Here is a 21,325-nt window from a genome sequence, read left to right on the forward strand (position 1 = left end):
TACAGAGTGGGCTCCTCTGTCTCTGCAGCTGCCTTCGCAGCATGAACCTCACCTCTCCTAGGGAGTGGCCGCCACATTGGAGCCCCTCAGCCACCGTGGCGCAAGTCATAACTCTGTCCTGTCCCCTCCCCAGTGCATTCAGTGACTCTGTTTCTGAACCTGCTTGCCTGCCTGGCCTCGTTCTCGGGTGACAGCTCCAAGGGAGTGGACTTTGGCCTCTCCATCCTGTGGTTTCTGATCTTCACTCCCTGTGCCTTCCTTTGTTGGTACCGACCCATCTATAAGGCCTTTAGGTAAGTGAGGCCGGGGCAAGGGGTGAGATTTTATGGCTGGCACCCCAGGTAGCCGGCTAAGGGCTATTAGGCCCTGGGACCCTATCCAAGTCTTAGAGCAGAACAGAATGTAGGGAAATCCACGTTCCCTACATTCTGTTCCTCTGTTCCCACCCAGAGCAGAGACTGGGGGCCCTGTTCTTCAGTTTCTGTACCTGAGGTCTACTCTGGGCCCTGTCCTTGGACCAGGCACAGGAGACTTAGAGAAGGGACCTGCCATCCCACTGCTCCCAGTCTAGCTGATGCCGTTACTGGGAAGAGGGAGGGGACGCTCTTTGGGAACTCCCTTCTGAGGCTCTAGGGTGTGCTTCTCTGGTAGTGTCAGATGAGTGCTCTCCAGCGCTCTTCTCCATGACTATTGATGCTTCCCAATAATTCAGAGTGCCAACACCTAAGCTAGATACTGGGAACATAGCTGGATACACCTTACAGACCCCCAGGGGTTCTGGAATTGTACCTCAGGGTTGATGCTTTCAGGGCTGGGAGCCCAGCAGGCCCTGGGAAGAGGGGATAGGGCAGTGACTGAACCATCCCTGTACCATTGGAGGCCCTGAACCCTCATTGTTCTAGCCCTCAAGGACACAGAGATGGAAGTCCTCAGCTCTTGAGAGAGTTTTGTCTGGTGTCCCCTATTCCCCAAATATTTTTTTCTTCCACTCAGATGTACAGGTTTTGTTTTGTTTTGATTGTTCTTTGTTACTACGTATCCTTAAGTTCTATTGTTTTTGGTTTTTTGTTTGTTTTTATTTTTTTTGAGACGGAGTCTCGCTCTGTCGCCCAGGCTGGAGTGCAGTGGCCAGATCTCAGCTCACTGCAAGCTCCGCCTCCCGGGTTCACGCCATTCTCCTGCCTCAGCCTCCCAAGTAGCTGGGACTACAGGCGCCCGCCAACTCGCCCGGCTAGTTTTTTGTACTTTTTAGTAGAGACGGGGTTTCACCGTATTAACCAGGATGGTCTCGATCTCCTGACCTCGTGATCCGCCCGTCTCGGCCTCCCAAAGTGCTGGGATTACAGGCTTGAGCCACCGCGCCCGGCCATGTTTTTGTTTTTTTGTTTTGAGAGGGAGTCTCACTCTGTCACCCAGGCTGGAGTGCAATGATGCGATCTCGGCTCACTGCAACCTCTCCCTCCTGGGTTCAAGTGATTCTCCTGCCTCAGCCTCTGGAGTAGCTGGGCTTACAGGCACACACAACCACACCTGGCTAATTTTTGTATTTTTAGTAGCAATGGGGTTTCACCATGTTGACCAGGCTGGTCTTGAACTCATGACCTCAAGTGATCCACCTGTCTTGGCCTCCCAAAGTGCTGGGATTATAGGCGTGAACCACCGTGCCCCGCCTGTTTTGTTTTTTTGAGACAGAATCTCTCTCTGTCATCCAGGCTGGAGTGCAATGGCACAGTCTCAGCTCACTGCAACCTCCACCTCCCAGGTTCGAGTCTCCTGTCTCAGCCTTCCAAGTAGCTGGGATTACAGGCACACACCACCATGCCCAGCTAATTTTTGTGTTTTTAGTAGAGACAGGGTTTTGCCATGTTGGCTAGGCTGGTCTCAAATTCTTGGCCTCATGCGGTTTTATTATTAGAGATTTATGCCTTTGGCTTAGTTTTTCTTGCCTGTTATGAAACGCAAGTACTCCAGAAGATGGAGTGTTAGGCTCTTTATTTTTTAATTTACTTATTTTTCTGAGACAGTGTCTTACTGTGTTGCCCAGGCTGGAGTGCAGTAGCACGATCTTGGCTCACTGCAGGAGCGTTAGGCTCTTTATATTGTCCTTTGGGGGAGCAACTTTATCAGCTCTTTGAGGAAGGGGTCAAGCACTGACCCCTTAAATTGGAAGGCAGTGAAAGGCAAGCTCTTCTTGATTATGGTGGGGTATGTGTGTGTGTGTCCCTGTGGATGGTGTGGCTGGGCCCCTGGAGCTCTGTCTCTTGCCCATGCTGCCTCCTGGCTCCTAGAGAAAAGAGATGTCACACCAAGTAAGGATGCTGAGGAACATGGCCCAAGCCCTCTTGTGACTTCTCATTTCTCTCTCTCTCCACAGGTCCGACAACTCTTTCAGTTTCTTTGTGTTCTTCTTTGTATTTTTTTGTCAAATAGGGATCTACATCATCCAATTGGTTGGCATCCCTGGCCTGGGGGACAGGTGAGACCTGGGCATCACAGAGGGAATTAGGCTTTGGATAGGGGACTCAGCCTCTCTTGCCCTGTTTTCTTTTTTTTTTTTTTTTTTTTTTTTTTGAGACGGAGTCTCGCTCTGTCGCCCAGGCTGGAGTGCAGAGGCGCGATCTCAGCTCACTGCAAGCTCCGCCTCCCAGGTTCACGCCATTCTCCTGCCTCAGCCTCCCGAGTAGGTGGGACTACAGGCGCCCACAACCGCGCCCGGCTAATTTTTTGTATTTTTTTTTTAGTAGAGACGGGGTTTCACCGTGGTCTCGATCTCCTGACCTTGTGATCCGCCCGCCTCGGCCTCCCAAAGTGCTGGGATTACAGGCGTGAGCCACCGCGCCCGGCCTTTTTTTTTTTTTTTTTGAGACGGAGTCTCGCTCTGTCACCCAGGCTGGAGTGCAGTGGCCTGATCTCAGCTCACTGCAAGCTCCGCCTCCCGGGTTCACGCCATTCTCCTGCCTCAGCCTCCCGAGTAGCTGGTACTACAGGCGCCTGCCACCTCGCCCGGCTAAGTTTTTGTATTTTTAGTAGAGACGGGGTTTCACTGTGTTAGCCAGGATGGTCTCGATCTCCTGACCTCGTGATCCGCCCGTCTCGGCCTCCCAAAGTGCTGGGATTACAGGCTTGAGCCACCGCGCCCGGCCTCTTGCCCTGTTTTCTAGCTCCCAGAGAGCCCCGCCAGTGCCCTGCTTTTCCCGTGGCGGGGAGTGGGTGAGTGGGCCAGCTCAGATCTGCTTTGGGCCTTCTTTCCAGTTCTTTATCAGTAGCCACTCACTTTTTTTTTCTCCTTGATACTAAAGGCATCAAAAGACACACATTATCGGTCGGGCGCAGTGGCTCATGCCTGGAATCCTAGTACTTCGGGAGGCCAAGGCAGGCAGATTGTTCAAGCCCAGGAATTCGAGACCAGACTAGGAAACACAGGGAGACCTTGTCTCTACCAAAAATAAAAAAAAATTAGCCTGGTGCAGTGGCATGCACCTATATAGTCCCAGCTACTTGGGAGGCCCAAGCAGGAGGATCACTTGAGCCCAGGAGGTTGAGGCTGCAGTGAGCCATGATTGCACCACTGGATGCCAGCCTGGGTGACAGAATGAGATCCTGTATCAAAAAATAAATATTAAAATAAAAAGACACTATCTTTCCCTGCTCTCCACTTTCTAGGGTGTTGTGGGTGAACTTGGTTTGACTCTTTAGGCTACCATGACAGTGTCTTGCACTGGATTGCAGCCTCTTCCTTTTCTCCTGCCACACCCTCCTGGAAGCTGATGGATGCCCAGGCCTTTGCAGACTGGGCTGCGACTTTTTTCAGATGCCTTGTAACTTAAGGAGACAGGTCCCTCACCTCCCCTGGACAGGCTTCTTCTGGCTGCCCTCTTTGAGCATACAGCTGGTTTGAGTTTCCAGGATACCTCAGTCCTCAGCTCAAAATTAACCTCAAAAGAAAAGCTGATGGCTGATGTTTTCCTTTCTGCTCCAGTGCACAGGAAGCATTGCAGAAAGGTCAGACTGGCACTTGGCTGACAGCCTGAGCCTGGAAGGGCGGTGCTATTTTGGTCCCCTCCCTCCGGCAGAGCTGGCAAGTCCAGAGCAGTGGGGAGAGAAGGGCTGCCTCCCCTTACCCTCCAAGCAACTGCACGCTGCCCTCCCACCACCCCTCATGCTTCTTGCCCTGCTCTTGTTAATCTGGTCCCTTTTGACCAGTGACCCAATTTCATTACTCATTACCTAAGACAGACCCTGGTAGAAAAACTGTGATTCATGACGGGAATCAGAAGGCTTGAGTTGGCTGGGTGCGGTGGCTCACGCCTGTAATCCCAGCACTTTGGGAGGCCGAGGCAGGTGGATCACTTGAGGTCAGGAGTTCGGGACCAGCCTGGCCAACATGGCAAACCTTCATCTCTAAAAAAAAAAGAAAAAAAAAAAAAACCAAAAAAATTAGCCGGGTGTTTTGGTGGGAGCCTGTAATCCCAGCTGCTCTGGAGGCTGAGGTAGGAGAATCGCTTGGACCTGGGAGGTGGAGGTTGCAGTGAGCCAAGATTGCGCCACTGTACTGCAGCCTGGGCAAAAAGAGTGAAACATCATCTCAAAAAAAAAAAAGTGTTGCTGTGTCACCCAGACTGGAGTGCGGTGGCAAAATTATAGCTCACTATCACCTTGAACTCCTGGGTTCAAGTGATCCTCCTGCCCCAGCCTCCTGAGTAGCTAGGACTACAGGCATGCACAACTATGCCTGGCTAATTTTTAAAATTTTTTGTAGAGACAGGGTCTTGCTAGCCGAAGCTGGTCTCAAATTCTGGCCTGAAGTTATCCTCCTGCCTTGGCCCCTCAAAATGCTGAGATTACAGGCATGAACCACCGTGCCTGGCCTACATTAATTTTTGTATATGGTTGAAATAAGTATTTAACTTCATTTTTCTGTATGTAGATATCGTTGTTCCAGTACCATTGGTTGAAGAGACTATTCTTTCTCTTTGAGTGGTTTTGGCATCCTTGTCAAAAATTAATTGACCGGCCGGGCGCGGTGGCTTATGCTTGTAATCCCAGCACTTTGGGAGGCCGAGACGGGTGGATTACCTGAGGTCAGGAAGGAGTCTGAGACCAGCCTGGCCAACATGGCAAAACCTCATCTCTACAAAGAATACAAAAATTAGCCGGACGCATTGGCAGGTGCCTATAATCCCAGCTACTCGGGAGGCTGAGGCAGGAGAATTGCTTGAACCTGGGAGGCGGAGGTTGCAGTGAGCCGAGATCATGCCACTGTTCTCTAGCCTGGGCTACAGAGCAAGACTCAATCTCAAAAAAAAAAAAAAAAAAGAAAGAAAAAGAAAAATTAACTGACCATAGGTGTATGGGTTTATTTCTGGAATCGCAGTTCTATTCCATTGATCTGTTGATCTATATGTCTATCTTTATGCCAGTCCTACACTATTTTAGTGACTGTAGCTTTGTAGTAAGTTTTGATGTCAAGAAATATGAGAATATCCCTTTTACAGATGAGGACATGGGGCTCAGACAGGTGACAGCAAGTTGGCCAGTGATCCTCCTTCCAAGAAGGTGGGTCCTCAGGAGTGAGCAGCCACGCTTTCCATACTCCCCACCAGCAAAGCATCAGAAAAAGGCCCAGCCCAGTGCTACTTTATTTATTTATTATTATTGTGTTTTGAGATGGAGTCTCTGTTGCACAGGCTAGAGTGCAGTGGCACGATCTCTGCTCACTGCAAGCACCGCCTCCCAGGTGTTCACAACATTCTCCTGCCTCAGCTTCCTGAATAGCTGGAACTATGTAGACACCTGCCACCACCACGCCTGGCTTATTTTTTGTATTTTTAGTAGAGACGAGGTTTCACTGTGTCAGCCAGGATGGTCTCAATCTCCTGACCTCGTGATCCGCCTGCCTTGGCCTCCCAAAGTGCTGGGATTATAGGCGTGTGCCACTGCGCCTGGCCCTTTTTTTTTTTTTTTTTTGTGAGACAGGGTCTCACTCTGTTGCCCAGGCTAGAGTGCAGTGGCGTGATCACGGCTCACTGCAGCCTTGAACCTCACAGGCTCAAGTGATCCTCCCACCTCAGCATCCCGAGTAGCTGGGACCACAGGTATGTGTGACCACAGCCAGTTAATTTTTTTTTTTTTTTGAGTCGGAGTCTCGCCCTGTCACCCAGGCTGGAGTGCAATGGCATGATCTCGGCTCACTGCAACCTGCACCTTCCAGGTTCAAGTGATTCTCCTGCCTTGGCCTCCCGAGTAGCTGGGATTGCAGGCGTGTGCAACCACGCGCAGCTAATTTTTGTATTTTTAGTAGAGACAGTGTTTCACCATGTTGGCCAGGCTGGTCTCCTGATCTCAAGTGATCCGCCTGCCTCAGCCTCCCAAAGTGCTGGGATTACAGGTACGAACCTGGCCTTTTTTAATTTTTTGTGGAGACAGGGCCTCCCTCTGTTGCCCAGGTTGGTCTTGAACTCCTGGGCTCAAGTGATTCTCCTGCCTCAGCCTCCCAAAGTGCTGGAATTACAGGCAAGAGCCACAGCACCCAGCCCAGTGCTACTTCTGACTCTGTGAAGGCAGCAACCACATCCTCCCCTTCAGACCTCACATAACCAGAAGATTCCCCTTGTGAGTGGGGTAGTGTGGGCCCGTCAGCCTTCATGGAGGTCTGGCCTCACAGGCCAAGGGCTTCTGGCTCATAGGGCTCCCTGTGCTGTGGGGAGATGCCAAGGTGATGGTCAGGACACAGTGGCCAGTTGGAGAAGAGCCCCTTATGCTGACTCTTGGGGCCCACTACCACTTTGCTCCCTCTGGCCTCTTCTTCCCTTATAGCGGTTGGATTGCAGCCCTGTCTACACTGAAGAAAGGGTCCCTGGCCGTATCAGTCATCATGATGGTGGTGGCTGGCTTCTTCACCCTCTGTGCCGTGCTCTCAGTCTTCCTCCTGCAGCGGGTGAGTGGTGTGGGCAGGGCTGACAGCAAATGGGAGGAGGCAGGCAACTGTTTTGCCACGAGATGTTCTTCACCACTGCAGTTGGGTCTCCTAGGCTCCCAAAGGTCCAGCACCTTTCTCCAGGGATCTGGGTGGGGGGTCAGGCAGTGCCGGGCTTCTGGTGACCCCTTTGGGAGTATGTCCTGGATGGCTGGGTTCCTGGTGGGCCCAAAGGGCAGGCTCCTCTCACCCCACCCCTCTTCGCCAGGTGCACTCCCTCTACCGCCGGACAGGGGCCAGCTTCCAGCAGGCCCAGGAGGAGTTTTCCCAGGGCATCTTCAGCAGCAGAACCTTCCACAGAGCTGCTTCATCTGCTGCCCAAGGAGCCTTCCAGGGGAATTAGTCCTCCTCTCTCTTCTCTCCCCCTCAGCCTTTCTCTCGCCTGCCTTCTGAGCTGCACTTTCCATGGGTGCCTTATGTGGTGGTGGTTGTGCCCAGCACAGACCTGGCAGGGGTCTTGCTGTGGCTCTTCCTCCTCCCTCAGCGACCAGCTCTCCCTGGAAGGGGAGGGACAGGGACTTTTTTTCCCCCTCTATGTACAAAAAAAACAAAGCTCTCTTTCCTTCTCTAGTGATGGTTTGATAGGATTCTTTTGTCTCTGGAAGCAGTGGGACTGAAGTTCTCTTCATCCTGTGCACACACAGACACCCCCACACAGTTGGGATCACAGGCTGACCTGGGCCCACCCCAGCTGGAGTTTTCTGCCAGGGTCCTGGGCCTTGACTCCCCCACCCTGCAGGCCTGGCCTGAATCTGGCTTCTCAGACACAGCCCAGCCCTTCCTGCCCCGGCTGGGGATAAGCCTCTCACAGGCTCTGGTGGACAGATCTGTTCTCCAGGTCACTCCAGTGGTCTCCAGGCTTCCAGAGAAGGCTGGTTGCCTCAAGTTCTTGCCTGCCTCATAAATGGATCCAGAGAAAACTGGCTGCCTTCGGCTCTTCCCTGCCTCACATTCCTCATAAACGGATTCATAGCCCTTTAGCCCCCTGCACCCTCCTGCAGGGGACTGCACTTTGAGCCCTCTGGAGCCCTCCCTTGCTGAGCCTTACTCTCTTCAGACTCTGAATGTGCAATGCGGTTAGCTGGGGTTTGGGGACGGGAAGGGACCAAGGACACTGACCCCAAGCTGTCCTGCCCAGCGTCTTCCAGGAGGGCAGGGTCTGCCTGTGCTGGTGAGGTTGGTTTAGCCCTGTTTACTGTGACTTCCCCTCCCCTGAGGGACGGCTGCCTTTGCCTCTGCCTCAGATGCCACCTGCCCTACCCATGCTCCCCATCAGCGGCATCCAGAGTTTCAGGAAGGGCAGGGCCAGCCAGTCCAGAACCGCATCCTTCAGCAGGAACTGATGAGCCATCTCTTGGAGGGCCCCCTAATACCCGGTGGAGTCTGGCTCACACCCCGGTGGGGGGTGTCACTGTGATGGACAACTAGGAGTCCACCTTTAAAACCAGCACCCTGTTCCCCCAGGCTGCCGAGCCGGTGTGTGGACTGGGGGGCCTTCCCACAAAACTAGCCTCCGGCTCTAGGCCCCAGGCAGCCGCAGGCCCCAAGCCACTGAATGATACTGGCAGCGGTTGGGGTTTTATAAACTCCTTTCTGGTATTTTTTCCCCTCTATGTACAAATGTATATGTTACGTCTCAATTTTGTGCTTAAATAAAAATAAAAAGACATTTTCAGACAACACTGGTCCACATGTCTGGTGGACTTGGGAGGACGGGGCAGCCCACAGGATTAGGGGCTGGGCGCTGCTGCTAAGATTGGAGAGCCGGCACAGTTAAGATGCAATAAATAGGTCCTCAAGGCCCTTCCTCAGAAAAGTGAAAAGCAACTGGGAGGCCCGGGAAGCCAACGCGGCCTCCTCCAAAGAGGCCTTCTCGTTCCAGTACCTCTGCTTTCAGAGCTGTGGGTCCTGGGGAGGGGCCCTGGAGGCCTCCCGGACGCCGTCTCCCCCACACATGTCCGCTCCTCTGGAGCCCGCGTCCTCACGTGGGCGATCTCAAGACGCCTCTGCGCCCGCTGGGAGTCCCCGGAGACCGCGCCAGCAGTCCTCCGCTCACTTCTAGGCTCGCGGGGCCTCTGTGTCCCCACGTGGGCCCTGCAGGAAGTTGCCGGGCGCATGACCCGGAGAGGTGTGGGGACGGGGGAGGGGCACCGGGAGCGGGGCGGAGCCGCGTCTCCGATGCGCGCTGCATTTCCGGCGGGCGGCGCTGGGGGCAGCGTGGAGCAGCCCCGTGCTCGGCCCGTCCCCCAACCCGCCGGAACCGCCGCCCGCAGCGAGGAAGCGCCTGCGCGGGCGCGGGCGGCCGGGATGGCGGGGCCCGGTTGGGGCCCCCCGCGCCTGGACGGCTTCATCCTCACCGAGCGCCTGGGCAGCGGCAGGTACGCCACGGTGTACAAGGCCTACGCCAAGGTGGGTGCCGGCCGGTGGCCCCGTGCCCGCCCGAGCTAGCCCGGCTGGTGCCGGCTGGGGAGACTCCGAGAGGTTAGCGACAGTGTGGGAACAGTTAGGGGCGGGAGGCCGGCTTCGCCCCAGCCAGACCCTCGGCGGAGGTTGGAGCCGACCGCCACGCTTAGGTCTTAAAGGGCGCACCTGCACCCACCTGCAGGGTCAGTGGCTGAACAGGCTCAAAACAGGTTACCTGGTGGGCTGGGAGGAGTCTGGGACTGGAGCCAGTTAGGAGGCAGAGTGGGCGGTTCTGGAACTCTGAGTGACATGCCTCTGCTGGGAGCACTCGAGAATGCAATGAAATGGATCACCTAGCTGAGGGCTGGAGAAGACCAGGCTGAGACTGGGTCGGGAAGCCAGGACTCCAGAATCAACATTCCTCACTGACCTCACAAGGGAAAGCTGGGAAGCCCGTTGCTGGTGTGCAGTAGGTAGACCCGGGGAGGGGGCGGAGTCGGGGGACAGAGGGAACCAGACAGAGCCTTTCCAGTCAGGCAAGGTCCTGGCCTCCTCAAGGCAGAGCCCCCAAATCTCCTGTCCCGCAGAAGGACACTCGTGAGGTGGTAGCCATAAAGTGTGTAGCCAAGAAAAGTCTGAACAAGGCATCGGTGGAGAACCTCCTGACGGAGATTGAGATCCTCAAGGGCATTCGACACCCCCACATTGTGCAGCTGAAAGACTTTCAGGTGCGAGCCTTGGGCGGGGCCGCTGCCAAAAGGGAGCTGGAGAAGGGACACTCTCTTCAGGCTGCCTCTCTACCTCTAAACACAGTGGGACAGTGACAATATCTACCTCATCATGGAGTTCTGCGCAGGGGGTGACCTGTCTCGCTTCATCCATACCCGCAGGATTCTGCCTGAGAAGGTGGCGCGTGTCTTCATGCAGCAGTTAGGTAAAGGACTGTGACCCCAGGCTGACGCTCCGTCCCTTGTTCTCTGCCCCCCGCCATCCCACCCCTCCGCCAGGCTTAGAGCCTTGGCACACATTGCAGCTGCCTCCTGCACAGTCTGAAATTTTAGGGTCCTGTTTATCTCATACACTCAACCCTTGCTCAGGGATGCTGTAGGACAGATGAGGGAGTAATCCCCCTCTGTGGGGTGTTGAGGCTTCCATACATAGAACATAATATAAGGACCTTGTAGAACATTGCAGAGTCCTGTAGGTAGGATGCAAGTGCTGTGCCAAGGAAAAGAGCAAGATTCTCTAGGACTGGGGCATCCAGAGAGGCTTCTGAGAGGCGGGGAGACTTGTGAAGGGGCAGAGGGGAGGAGGGTGGGCACTCGGGTGGGGTGGCAAACTCCTAGAAGTGGTGGGATCTTGGTGCTTATATGGAAAACATTAGACTAGCCAGGCAGGAACTGGGGCTGTGTAGGCTTGAGGAGGCAGATGTGAGCCGAGCAGGCAAGAGGCAGGCGGGAATGGGCTCTGAACTGTCTCTTTGTGGGTCCCACTCCTCAGCTAGCGCCCTGCAGTTCCTGCATGAACGCAATATCTCTCATCTGGATCTGAAGCCACAGAACATTCTGCTGAGCTCCTTGGAGAAGCCCCACCTAAAACTGGCAGGTCTGTGTCTGAAACAGCAGGGATGAGGTTTGGAGAGTGCAGAGGCCTCCCTCTCCCTGGGCTCACTCAGCAGCCCTAGTTCTCATGGAGCCCTCTATAGAGTCCTCAAAGAGTAACAGGCTGCGAAGTCTGGGGTTGGGCCCTGCCATCAAAAGGCAGAACCTTTCTCAGGCTACCCATGCTCAAGTCCAGCAGCATAATGGGTGGAGTTAGGGCTCAGTCTGTGGCCAGAGTTGGGACTCACTGTGTGTCCAGGTTTGAGGGTCAGTCTGGGAACAGTGCTGGGGTTCAGTGTGTGACCAGCATCAGGGATCACTCTGTGGTCAGGGACAGGACTTGGTCTGTCATCAGAATTGGGGCTCAAGTCTGTGACTCCATCTGTGGCCACATAGGAGAGTGTGTGGTGCAGGAGTAGGAGGTGGTGACCCTTGATAAGATTTGGACAAGAATTGACACTGGAGGCCAGAGACTGTGGTAGAACCTAAGCCTGGAGACAGTAAGAGGGTGGGGGCTTATCCATGTAGCTAGTGTGATCAGGTGGGCTTCCTAGGAAAAGGTGCCCAAGGGAGCTGTGCAGGATGGGTAGGTTTTACATCCCAGAGGCAGATATGAGAGGGTGTTCCAGGTTAATGATGAGCAGAGGCTTGGAAATAGGGTTGATCGGGTCTGGAGGGTGGAGAGGAGCCTGGGGTGAGGCTTTACAAGCCAGGAGTGGAAGCAGCTGGAATTCAAACCCTGCTGCCTCACCTCTTGCCTGCAGACTTTGGTTTCGCACAGCACATGTCCCCGTGGGATGAGAAGCACGTGCTCCGTGGCTCCCCACTCTACATGGCCCCCGAGATGGTGTGCCAGCGGCAGTATGACGCCCGCGTAGACCTCTGGTCCGTCGGGGTCATCCTGTATGGTGAGACCTCTTTTCCCTGCTTCTCACGCTGAGGCCTACAGTGTTTCCTCAGGCAAGGCCTCTCTGGGCCACTCCTGAAGGGTTCTGATGAAAACTCACTGCTGGCCCACGACCCCTGCTGAGGGGCTTCAGGCCAGGCTTGACCTATTCCCTCCCAGCCTCCGCTCTGCCTCCCTTCCACAGAAGCCCTCTTCGGGCAGCCCCCCTTTGCCTCCAGGTCGTTCTTGGAGCTGGAAGAGAAGATCCGTAGCAACCGGGTCATCGAGGTGGGTCTAGCAGGCCCTTAGCAAGCATTGGGGGGCAGAGGGAGTCAGGGCCCTGAGGGTTTACACCTCGCTCTCACCTGCAGAGACTGGAGTGTGGGCTCCAGGCTGCCTTTGTAGTGGAGGGGCATGCTCTAGACTGGAAGTCGAGGTGCCGGGCTGTCCCAGGGACTTAGGTCAGCCCACAGCAGGCAGCACAGTGCCTATTTTGCAGGACCTTGTGGGGAGAAAGCCAAAGCAGAGCCAGACCCAGCCTTCCCAGGAACATAGTCCAGGGAGGGAAATAAGGACCCAGAAACACAATTCTAGCTCAGCTCAGGGCTCCAGCGAGGGTGCGCCAGGAGCCCAGGGATGGAGGCCTGGCTCCTCACTGGCTCCATCATCTTGACCCACCTGTTCCTCCTCGGTTTGAGGTTCCCCACCTGTCCAACGCATACCTCGGGTTCCTCGCCGACCCCTGGGCTAGAGGTTGAGGGGCTGGAGCCCAGTGTGATCTGTCCCTGCCATTCCCTTCCCTACAGCTCCCCCTGCGACCCCTGCTCTCCCGAGACTGCCGGGACCTACTGCAGCGGCTCCTGGAGCGGGACCCCAGCCGTCGCATCTCCTTCCAGGACTTCTTTGCGCACCCCTGGGTGGACCTGGAGCACATGCCCAGTAGGGAGAGTCTGGATCGAGCAGTGAGCAGGCGGATGGGGCTGGGGTGGGCTGAGGGTGGGCTGAAGGTCTCGTTGACCTCTTTGGTGGTGAATAGGTGACTCGCCCAACAGAGACAGAGGGTGGGCTCAGGGGAGCTGATCTCCCATCTTGGTGAGCGTGGGAGGGTAGGGAGGTGGACCTGACCCCTGATCTGCCCATCCCCTAGACCACCCTGGTGGTGCAGGCTGTGAAGAAAGACCAGGAGGGGGATGCAGCGGCCGCCTTATCGCTCTACTGCAAGGCTCTGGACTTCTTCGTACCTGCCCTGCACTGTGAGTCCCAGGCCATGCCTGAAGCCCCTGGGTGCAGCAGGGATGGGAGTCGTCTGTGGCTGCAATAGGTGGATTCCAGTTCTCTATCCAGAGTGTTGTAGGCAATAAAGCAGAGCATAAACCTGGAATATTGTGTTTGGAGGGATTCCAGAGGGTTCGGTGTGGGGCAGGGGTTCTCGCAGACTCCTCATATGACCTCACTTTCTGCAGATGAGGCGGATGCCCAGCGGAAGGAGGCAATTAAGGCGAAGGTGGGTGAGAGTCCCCATGAGGAAGTGGGGGGGCAGGGGGTAAGGCCCTGAGATCCCAGGGCCCCTGGGGAATGGCTGTCTTAGAATTGGAACTTCCTCTCCTGCAACACAGAGCTTGGAATGGGTCAGGCCAGCCTCATTTGCCCCGACATGTTTATAGCTTGCGACAGTCACTAACAATGCAGAGGGAGAACTTGGAGGTGGGTTCTGGCAAGGGCAGCGGGTGAGACAGCACCTCCTCAGGCCCTTTCCCTGCTACAGGTGGGGCAGTACGTGGCCCGGGCCGAGGAGCTCAAGGCCATCGTCTCCTCCTCCAATCAGGCCCTGCTGAGGCAGGGGACCTCTGCCCGAGATCTGCTCAGAGGTAGACTTCCGGTTCCTGGCTGACCCCAGGGGCCCCAGCAAACCTCCCCACAGCCTGAGGGGGAGGCGGGTGGGGAGAGGCATCCTGCAGGGAACAGGCAGGTTGCTTCCCCCACCCTGAGCCTTTCCTCTCATCCTAGAGATGGCCCGGGACAAGCCACGCCTCCTAGCTGCCCTGGAAGTGGCTTCAGCTGCCATGGCCAAGGTTTGTGCCAGTGAGAAGGGTCTAGGTGGGATAGGATGGGGCAGGGTGGGGAGATATCCAGGCCATGACCCTAAGCAGCCTGGTGTCCTTGTGGCTGCAGGAGGAGGCTGCTGGTGGGGAGCAGGATGCCCTGGACCTGTACCAGCATAGTCTGGGGGAGCTGCTGCTGCTGCTGGCAGGTGAGGGCCCCCATTTCTGCCCCCCAGAGGGCCCCTGGCTGCCCTGCCCTCACCACACGCCCTCTCTTTACAGCGGAGCCCCCGGGCCGGAGGCGGGAGCTGCTTCACACTGAGGTGCCCACTGAGCTTGAGAGGGTTGGGAGGCTTCCTCTTCCCCTTTCTTTGCTCTTACCTGTGGGGATCTCTTTGGGTTTCCTCTGGAATGTCCCACTCTCAGGGTGTTCCAGGTCTGCAAGTCAAAACCATAGGGCTGGGGTACTCAGACAGGGCAGTGGAGGATCTGGGAACCCAGCAGCAAAAAGTCTGGGAAGGCTTCCTGGAGGAAGGAGCAGATAAGGGACTCAGGAGGCAAGTTGTTCTGACGGGGCAGAGGGTTCTAGAGAGCATCAGGGTTGAGGAGGAGTTCCCTTTGAAACCCCACCCCCCGCCACTCTCCCCCACACCCAAGGGCGTATCTTTCCTTGGCAGGTTCAGAACCTCATGGCCCGAGCTGAATACCTGAAGGAGCAGGTCAAGGTGGGCACATGGGGCCACGCTGGGGCTAGGGTCTGTGGGTTCTGTTGCTCTCTGCTTGTGGCTGTCATCCCTACCCTGCTGGTGTATGTCTGCTCTCCCGCCTCCTCTGCAGGCCTCCCTGTCCCTGTATCTGCCCTTCACTCTCTCTCTTGCTCAGCACTGTGCACTGTGGCTCGTGTCCCCGTCCTTCACTCTCTCTCTTGCTCAGCACTGTGCGCTGTGGCTCGTGTGTCTGCCTCCTGGCTGCCTCTCATCCCTTGTGCTGCCTTCACATCCCACAGATGAGGGAATCTCGCTGGGAAGCTGACACCCTGGACAAAGAGGGACTGTCGGAATCTGTTCGTAGCTGTGAGTCTTGCCCTGGGGTCGATCCTCCATCCAAAGAGGGGTGAGGGCTGGGGGCCCTGGGTTCTGCCTCCCTTACCAAAGACCTGAGACTGACCCTCCCCCATTGCCTCCCCCCCCCATAGCTTGTACCCTACAGTGACCCCAGAAGAATGATTGGACAGACGTGAGCCATCTGGAGCAGAGGGGTACTAACCCAGGCTGATGCCAAGAATGAAGTGGCCCACTGCAGCCCTGGCGAGCAGGCTTCTTGGATAGACAGTGCTGAGACCCCCACATTCCAGAGTCCCCAGCCTCCCTCAGGTTACTCTGCACCCCACAGACGGTTTGATGGCTGTGCTGTATGCTGGAGGGGAGGGCAGGACTCTGGGAGAACAGCACTTCTTTCATGAGACCTTTGTTTGTTATTCGGTGGTTACTGGATCCTGTGCCTGTCAGTTTTGGAGCATGCAGCCGTCTATCATTTTTTGCTCTGAGAAGAGGGCAAGGGGCCCCTGCAGGGCACTTCTGTGCTTGCCCTCGCCCTGCCAGTAGGCAGCTGTGCCCCTGGCCTGCCCTTCCCGGGACCCCTTATTCCAACTCAGCTCCTCCTTGCACTGGAATGGGGGCACTCCAGCACCCCTCAGGGACCACCCACCCCACAGTATGCACTCAGCCCCACAGAACCCACCAGTCTTTCTGGGAACTCACACCTGCCCGCCATCTCGGTACTTTAAATTAATCCTTCAAGCATGAAAGTTGTATCTTTCAGGGTGGGGCAAATTTAAGAAGACCATTTCTTGTTCCTGCCCTGGCCTAGGGAGCACTCAGGAAGGTTCCTTGGTCCTCATCTCTCCCACCTCCGTTCCTCTTTGGGCCCCACACTAGCCACAGCGCGGGCCTTGTGCTGGAATTTGAGCCTGGGAGAGGGAGACGGTCTGACCCAATGCACTCCAGGCTTCCCACTTCTAGGCCTGTTCTGCCGCTGTGGAGCCCTGGGCAAACCCCTTCCCCTTTGTGGGCCTGGGTCTCCCCATCTCTTCAATGGGGCTGATACCTCCACAGCCCACAGCATGGGCACTTATGAGTACAAAGTGAATTTAACCTGGAAAATAATGTATTTGAGAGTTTCTTTTAAATAATCAGCGGGTGTTGGTGATTTCTAGCCCTTCTGCCCTTAAATGCCTCCTTGGGCAAGAGTTGTCTGTCCTCCCTGCAGGAGGCTGGGTGTGAAGAGTATAATTCACTGTTTCTCTATTAAATTATTTTCTCTACTTGGGCATCTGTTCTTGCCTTAAGAACAACAGGAGGGGGGGCCGCTGCCCACAGGCTGGGGCAAGAAGGACTGCAGCAAAAGCTGGGGAAGCTGAGGTAGGGTTGGGGAGGTCACAGGTTGGAGGGGAATGCTGAGAATGATAGCCACATCTGCCCTTAGCCCCCAGGGATCCAGGAGAAAGGCTGACCAGGGTCATTCCTGCCCACACCCAGGCGACCAGTGGGGAGAGGAGCACAGGCCTGGGAGCTGGGAAGGCTTTTTCCCTCTTTGCTCCTCAGCTCAGCTCCAGGAGTGCAGTCTTCCAAAATGCTCTGCCCTCCACACTGCACACTGTCTCACCCCAGACAGGATCTCTTGGCCTCCTACCCCTTCTTACCCTGGGCTAGTGAGGGAGCAGTGGGCTGGACTGGGGGAAAGGGCATCTTTTAAGGTATCATGCTCACACCCAGCCCCCAGAGGCTCCGTTTCCAGCAGACTCTGTACCCTGGCCTTCCCCCAACCCCACACACACCCCAGGTGTCAATCTGATCAGCACTTGTTGGGAGTAGGAGGGGAGCACATCCCCTGGCTGCCAGCAGGGGAGCAGTTCCTTAGACTTACACCCATTCCCTGCGGGTTGCTCAGTCATCCCAGGATTTTCCATACCTGGATGGGAACAGACCCTGGGAACTATTCTCCCTGAAGCCCCTGGCGTGGCCATCGGGGGGCAGTGGGGAGCAGTGTCCCAGAGGGCAGGAGGAGCTGCTAGAATTCTGGCTCTGCTACTTGGCCTTGAAGTTTGGGATCCATCCATTAGCCTATTTCTTCATAAAGTGAGGTTGAGGATAAGGGCCCCATGGGAATTTGTAATGAGCTATTGCACATGGGCATGACATACAGTAAGAATACAATAAAATGTGACTTTCAGATGTAGGGAGAGAAATGTACTTCAGATTATCTCTGGAAATGGGCCAGACAAAAAAGCCTCAATATATAAAGTGAGGGAACAGGAGGGGAATGAATGGACCTGGTGGGGTGGATGAATTGAGAAGATGGGAGGGGTTGGGCATGGTGGCTTACACCTGTAATCCCAGCACTTTGCAAGGCCAAGGCAGGCAGATCACGAGGTCAGGAGATGGAGACCCGCCTGGGCAACATGGTGAAACCCTGTCTCTACTGAAAATACAAAAATTAGCCGGTCGTGGTGGCAGGCTTTTGTAGTCCCAGCTACTCGGGAGGCTGAGGCAGGAGAATCGCTTGAACCCAGGAGGCAGAGGTTGCAGTGAGCCGAGATTGCGCCACTGCACTCCAGCCTGGTGACAGAGTGAGACTCCGTCTCAAAAAAAAAAAAAAAGATGGGAGGAAGGGTGGAAATGTAAGACAAGATGGAAGACTAGAGGAGAGACTTGAAGGGTGATAGAGTGAGGGTTGGCCCATCAACCCCAGTTGCTTATTTGTGATCACTGTATTGGCTGGCTGAGAACAGAGGCCTGAAGTTCTTATTCAAGTAGGTGTGGAGAGCAGTGGGCCCCCACAGGGAGGACTCAGTACCGGAAAGGCCCGGGGACTGAGGCTGCTGGAGGAGCCTCTGGGAAGGGGCCCTCCTTGAATAAAACATCTAGATGGCCTCTAGGTTTCTCCTGTGTCCAAGCCGCCTGCCAAGCAGGGAGGCAGCCCAGTAGGAGGCTGGGGCGACTGGGGGCAGAGCTTGCTTCTAATAGCAGAAGCCTGTAGGAAACGTGCAGATCCACTTTCCAAAGGTCATGTTTTCCTTCTTAGGAGACAGAGTTGTTTTCGCCTCTCACTTTCAACGCTCTGAAGGTGCCCAAAGCAGGATGGCTACCTCCCAGCAACGTTCAGGGGACTGCCCTGTCCTCCTACCTCCATCCCAGTCATCCAAGCACAGAGCCAGCCCTGGGCCAAGCTAGGGGAAGCACCCGAGCCTTCTCCCACGGGGCCAGCCCTGGAAGACACAGATGGGCCTCAGGAGCAGATAGAGGTACCCAGGTGTCCAGCTGGCCCTTCTTTATCCTCTTTACCTGGGATGTGGGAAAGGACATAGAACCTTTGTTCCTGTGGAAGGTCATCTAGAAGGGCTCTTGTCCCCAGAGGCCAGGTTGCTGTCCCAGCCCTCCGTGAAAGGGCAATGGCCCAACGCCGAGGCTGGGGCCTGAGGGAAGGAGCACACCAATGACAGCTTCCCTAGAGGAACTCATCCCCGCACCTACACACAGCAGATCCCACAGACACAAGACAGCCGTGTGCAGGCTCATAAACCCCCGCAGGCCCCACACACACGCTCATGAGCACACATGCAGGCGCAGCTCCTGCTGAATGAGGCTGAGGCCTCAGTGCTGCTGCTGCTCCCTTGATCTCAAACCTCAAATGGCCTCTGGGGACAGCTCTGCCTGGCAGGCACTGGGTTGGAGGCACGGCCGTGGGTCCTGTGACTACACCCCCAGCCCCACCTCAGGTCTGTGGGATAGAGGACAGAAGCCCCAGCCTCACGGCTGAGTGTCAGCTGGGTTAACAGGCAATGTCAGCAGCTCGGCTCAGCTAGCAAGCATGTCCCAGGTGTCCTTAGTGCCTGCCTGGGGCCTCTGATGTCTGAGGAGGAACCATCTGGCTGTCGAGGGAACAGGAGATCCTCCATGCTCCAAACCCTGGTCACCCTCCCCAGTTCCTCCTGGGGGACCAACTGGCCTTGGGAAAGTCACTTGTTTCTTGGCACCCTCTTTCTGCTGGCAACTGGGCCTGAGCTGTCCGGGTGGGTAGAAGGTAGGAGTGGGGGACTGCAGGCTTCTTGGGCAGGGTTTCCCTGAAATCTTTTGCATTGTGGAACCAGAGCCTCTGAGGGTGAGAGGTGGCGGGACAGGCAATCATCTTTGCCTCTTCCCTCCTGCTGAAGGGGTTTGGGGAAGTTGGAGGGGCTCTCTTAACTACCTTTTAACATTTTTTGTATGCTCACACTGCCCACAAGGGTATGAAGGAGGAAGGAAAGGGGAAAAGAAAAGGAGGGAGGGGGCCAGGCACGGTGGCTCACGCCTGTAATCCCAGCACTTTGGGAGGCCGGGGTGGGCAGATCATGAGGTCAGGAGATCGAGACCATCCTGGCTAACACAGTGAAACCCCATCTCTACTAAAAATGCAAAAAATTAGCCGGGTGCGGTGGCGGGCGCCTGTAGTCCCAGCTACCAGGGAGGCTGAGGCAGGAGAATGGCGTGAACCCGGGAGGCGGAGCTTGCAGTGAGCCGAGATCACCTCACTGTACTCCAGCCTGGGTGACAGAGCAAGACTCCGTCTCAAAAAAAAAAAGAAAAGAAAAGGAGGGAGGGAGGGAAGGGAAGGAAGGAGCAGGCCATAAACATCAGAGTCATAACTGCAGGGTACTAATGGGGTTCTAGGATGAAATGGGAAGTTTTGGTGGCAAATGACTCTGTGGCCCTCATATCACACCAGGTGGGTGGACCAGTCGCAGGACAAATATGTGAATATCCTATTTAGACATTGGATTGTCTAAATAGGAGAGGGTAGGAACAGCTTGGGAAGACAGTAGTAGTTGATGTATTCAGGGCCCAAGGGCTTGGGAGTTGGGGGCAGGTGCAGAGGAGGAGCTCCAGTTGGGCCAAGTCAGCCCCCAGCTGCGTGTGGGTACAGGACAGGCACTGAGTCAGCAGAGCGGCAGCGGGTGAGGGCACACAGGTGAGAGGGGTGCAGACTGACAGAGACCCAGATTACAGGGCTGATGGGGAGGGGGAAGGAAGAAGGGAGGCCAGGCATGCCCAACAGAGCTGGGGACCCCTCAGCCTGCCCTCATTGTCCATCTCTATCTGAGCCCCACAGCCTCCTCCACCCCATTCCAGGGGTAGTGCAAACCAGTCAAGGTTTCTTGGGGTTCCATTCCCAGGGTGAAGGGGAAACAAATGTTTCCCTTTCTTTAATCCAGCTCCTGATCTTTAATCCAGGTTCCAACCAGCCTTGCTTTGACAGGGTTCAGGGAGTACACATCTCCCAGCCCCCACTGCCCACCACCCTCTCGGCCCTCTCCCTCTCAGCCCTGCAAAACACTGAGGGGGAAGGGGTCTGTCCAATCCCATTAGGCAGAAGGCCCCGGAGGGTGGAGTGCTGACGTGGGCCTTGCTGCTGACGCTGTGGAGGCAGCCCATGACCCCCCTACCCGGCTTGGGGCTCTGGCTTGGGTCTCCTCCAGCTCTGAGAAGGTCAGGAGGAGGCCCTGGCCCGGGAGCAGCCCAGGAGTAGCTCAGAGGCCCAGGCCCATTCCCTGGGGACACTCCAGGGCTGGGCCTGTGTCTCTTCCTGCCCTGTCTCCCCTCTTCCAGCCCCCCATGACCTCCTATACAGGTTTGATGGGCTTTGTTCTTATTTTACAAAGCAGATCTCATGGAAACTTTGCCCTTGAAACCCAACCCTCAGATGGCCGCTCCTGCCTGTGAACCTTGGCTGGCTTCCTCACAGGCTGGGCCCTGGACCTCGGGGTGGGGCACCTGGGGTTGGCCCCGTAGCACCTTCCTCCTGCCCAGGCCCCGGGGGTGACCTGCTTGGGGAGCTTCCTGGCTGGTTTCTGAAACCTCCCCTGCCCCCTGCCCCTCAGCGCCTGCCATGGGTGAGCAGGATAAGATCTGGGCTCTTCGTTTTTTTAAAAGAATGAGTTACATTTATTGATAGTTTGTCACATGCTTTATAAATGGTCACCGTTTGAAACATGTATTATTACTATTTTGGGGAGGGGGGACTCTTCATTTTACAGAGGACAAGCAAGACAGGCTCAAGGAGGGAAAGGACAGGCTCAAAGTCATCAAGTGTGGGGCTGGAATGCAGTTGCCCTGTCTTCTTTCTTTTTGCATATCTTCCATCTCCAGGGTGAGGAGGGCTGTAGGCACAGGCACCCAAGACAGCTGCGGTCCAGCCCTGGCCCCACCTGTGGTCTCAGTGATGCCCCAGAGGTCCTATCTTCCCCACATAATGAGGCTGCGCCATCCTCCTCAAAGCCAGACCTATTTCATAGGCCCCAGACCCCACCTTCACCCAGGGCCCCCAGAGAACAGAGCTGGAGACACTTCCACTCCTAGCACTGGATGCCTCCTCCCTCCTG

The 21,325-nt window shown here is 55.8% G+C and overlaps 2 protein-coding genes across 11 annotated transcripts in view; both read left to right on the forward strand.

Moving 5' to 3' along the window:
• The window catches only part of LOC105490966 (secretory carrier membrane protein 2), a 32,715-nt gene extending 24,059 nt beyond the window's left edge, over positions 1-8,656 (forward strand). For 2 of the 3 annotated variants that reach the window (XM_011757004.2, XM_024795794.2), the window contains 4 exons: positions 134-293; positions 2,375-2,476; positions 6,817-6,937; positions 7,185-8,656. In XM_011757004.2, coding sequence (XP_011755306.2) covers positions 134-293; positions 2,375-2,476; positions 6,817-6,937; positions 7,185-7,319 — 518 coding nt within the window. In that variant the 3' untranslated portion in view covers positions 7,320-8,656. The remainder of the gene's footprint in view (positions 1-133; positions 294-2,374; positions 2,477-6,816; positions 6,938-7,184) is intronic. The other variant, XM_011757005.2, reaches the window with a different exon arrangement.
• A 571-nt stretch (positions 8,657-9,227) lies between these two features.
• Positions 9,228-16,231, forward strand: LOC105490965 (unc-51 like kinase 3). Of its 8 annotated transcripts, none has more exons than XM_011756998.2 (16): positions 9,228-9,385; positions 9,967-10,107; positions 10,193-10,313; positions 10,880-10,984; positions 11,745-11,888; positions 12,072-12,154; positions 12,673-12,828; positions 13,014-13,119; positions 13,330-13,370; positions 13,632-13,734; positions 13,874-13,938; positions 14,039-14,117; positions 14,191-14,231; positions 14,586-14,633; positions 14,915-14,981; positions 15,104-16,231. In XM_011756998.2, exons 1-16 carry the CDS (start codon positions 9,284-9,286, stop codon positions 15,118-15,120), a joined length of 1,419 nt encoding a protein of 472 aa, XP_011755300.1. In that variant the 5' UTR covers positions 9,228-9,283; the 3' UTR covers positions 15,121-16,231. The 8 variants fall into 8 exon arrangements, 6 of the variants coding, with proteins under 6 accessions (XP_011755300.1, XP_070957101.1, XP_011755303.1 ...); XM_071101000.1 differs by having other exon boundaries at positions 9,239-9,354; positions 10,270-10,313; XM_011757001.3 differs by having other exon boundaries at positions 9,245-9,354.
• The last annotated feature ends 5,094 nt before the right edge of the window (positions 16,232-21,325 follow it).

This window comes from Macaca nemestrina, chromosome 7 (genome assembly GCF_043159975.1).
Source record: "Macaca nemestrina isolate mMacNem1 chromosome 7, mMacNem.hap1, whole genome shotgun sequence".
Lineage (NCBI taxonomy): Eukaryota > Metazoa > Chordata > Mammalia > Primates > Cercopithecidae > Macaca > Macaca nemestrina.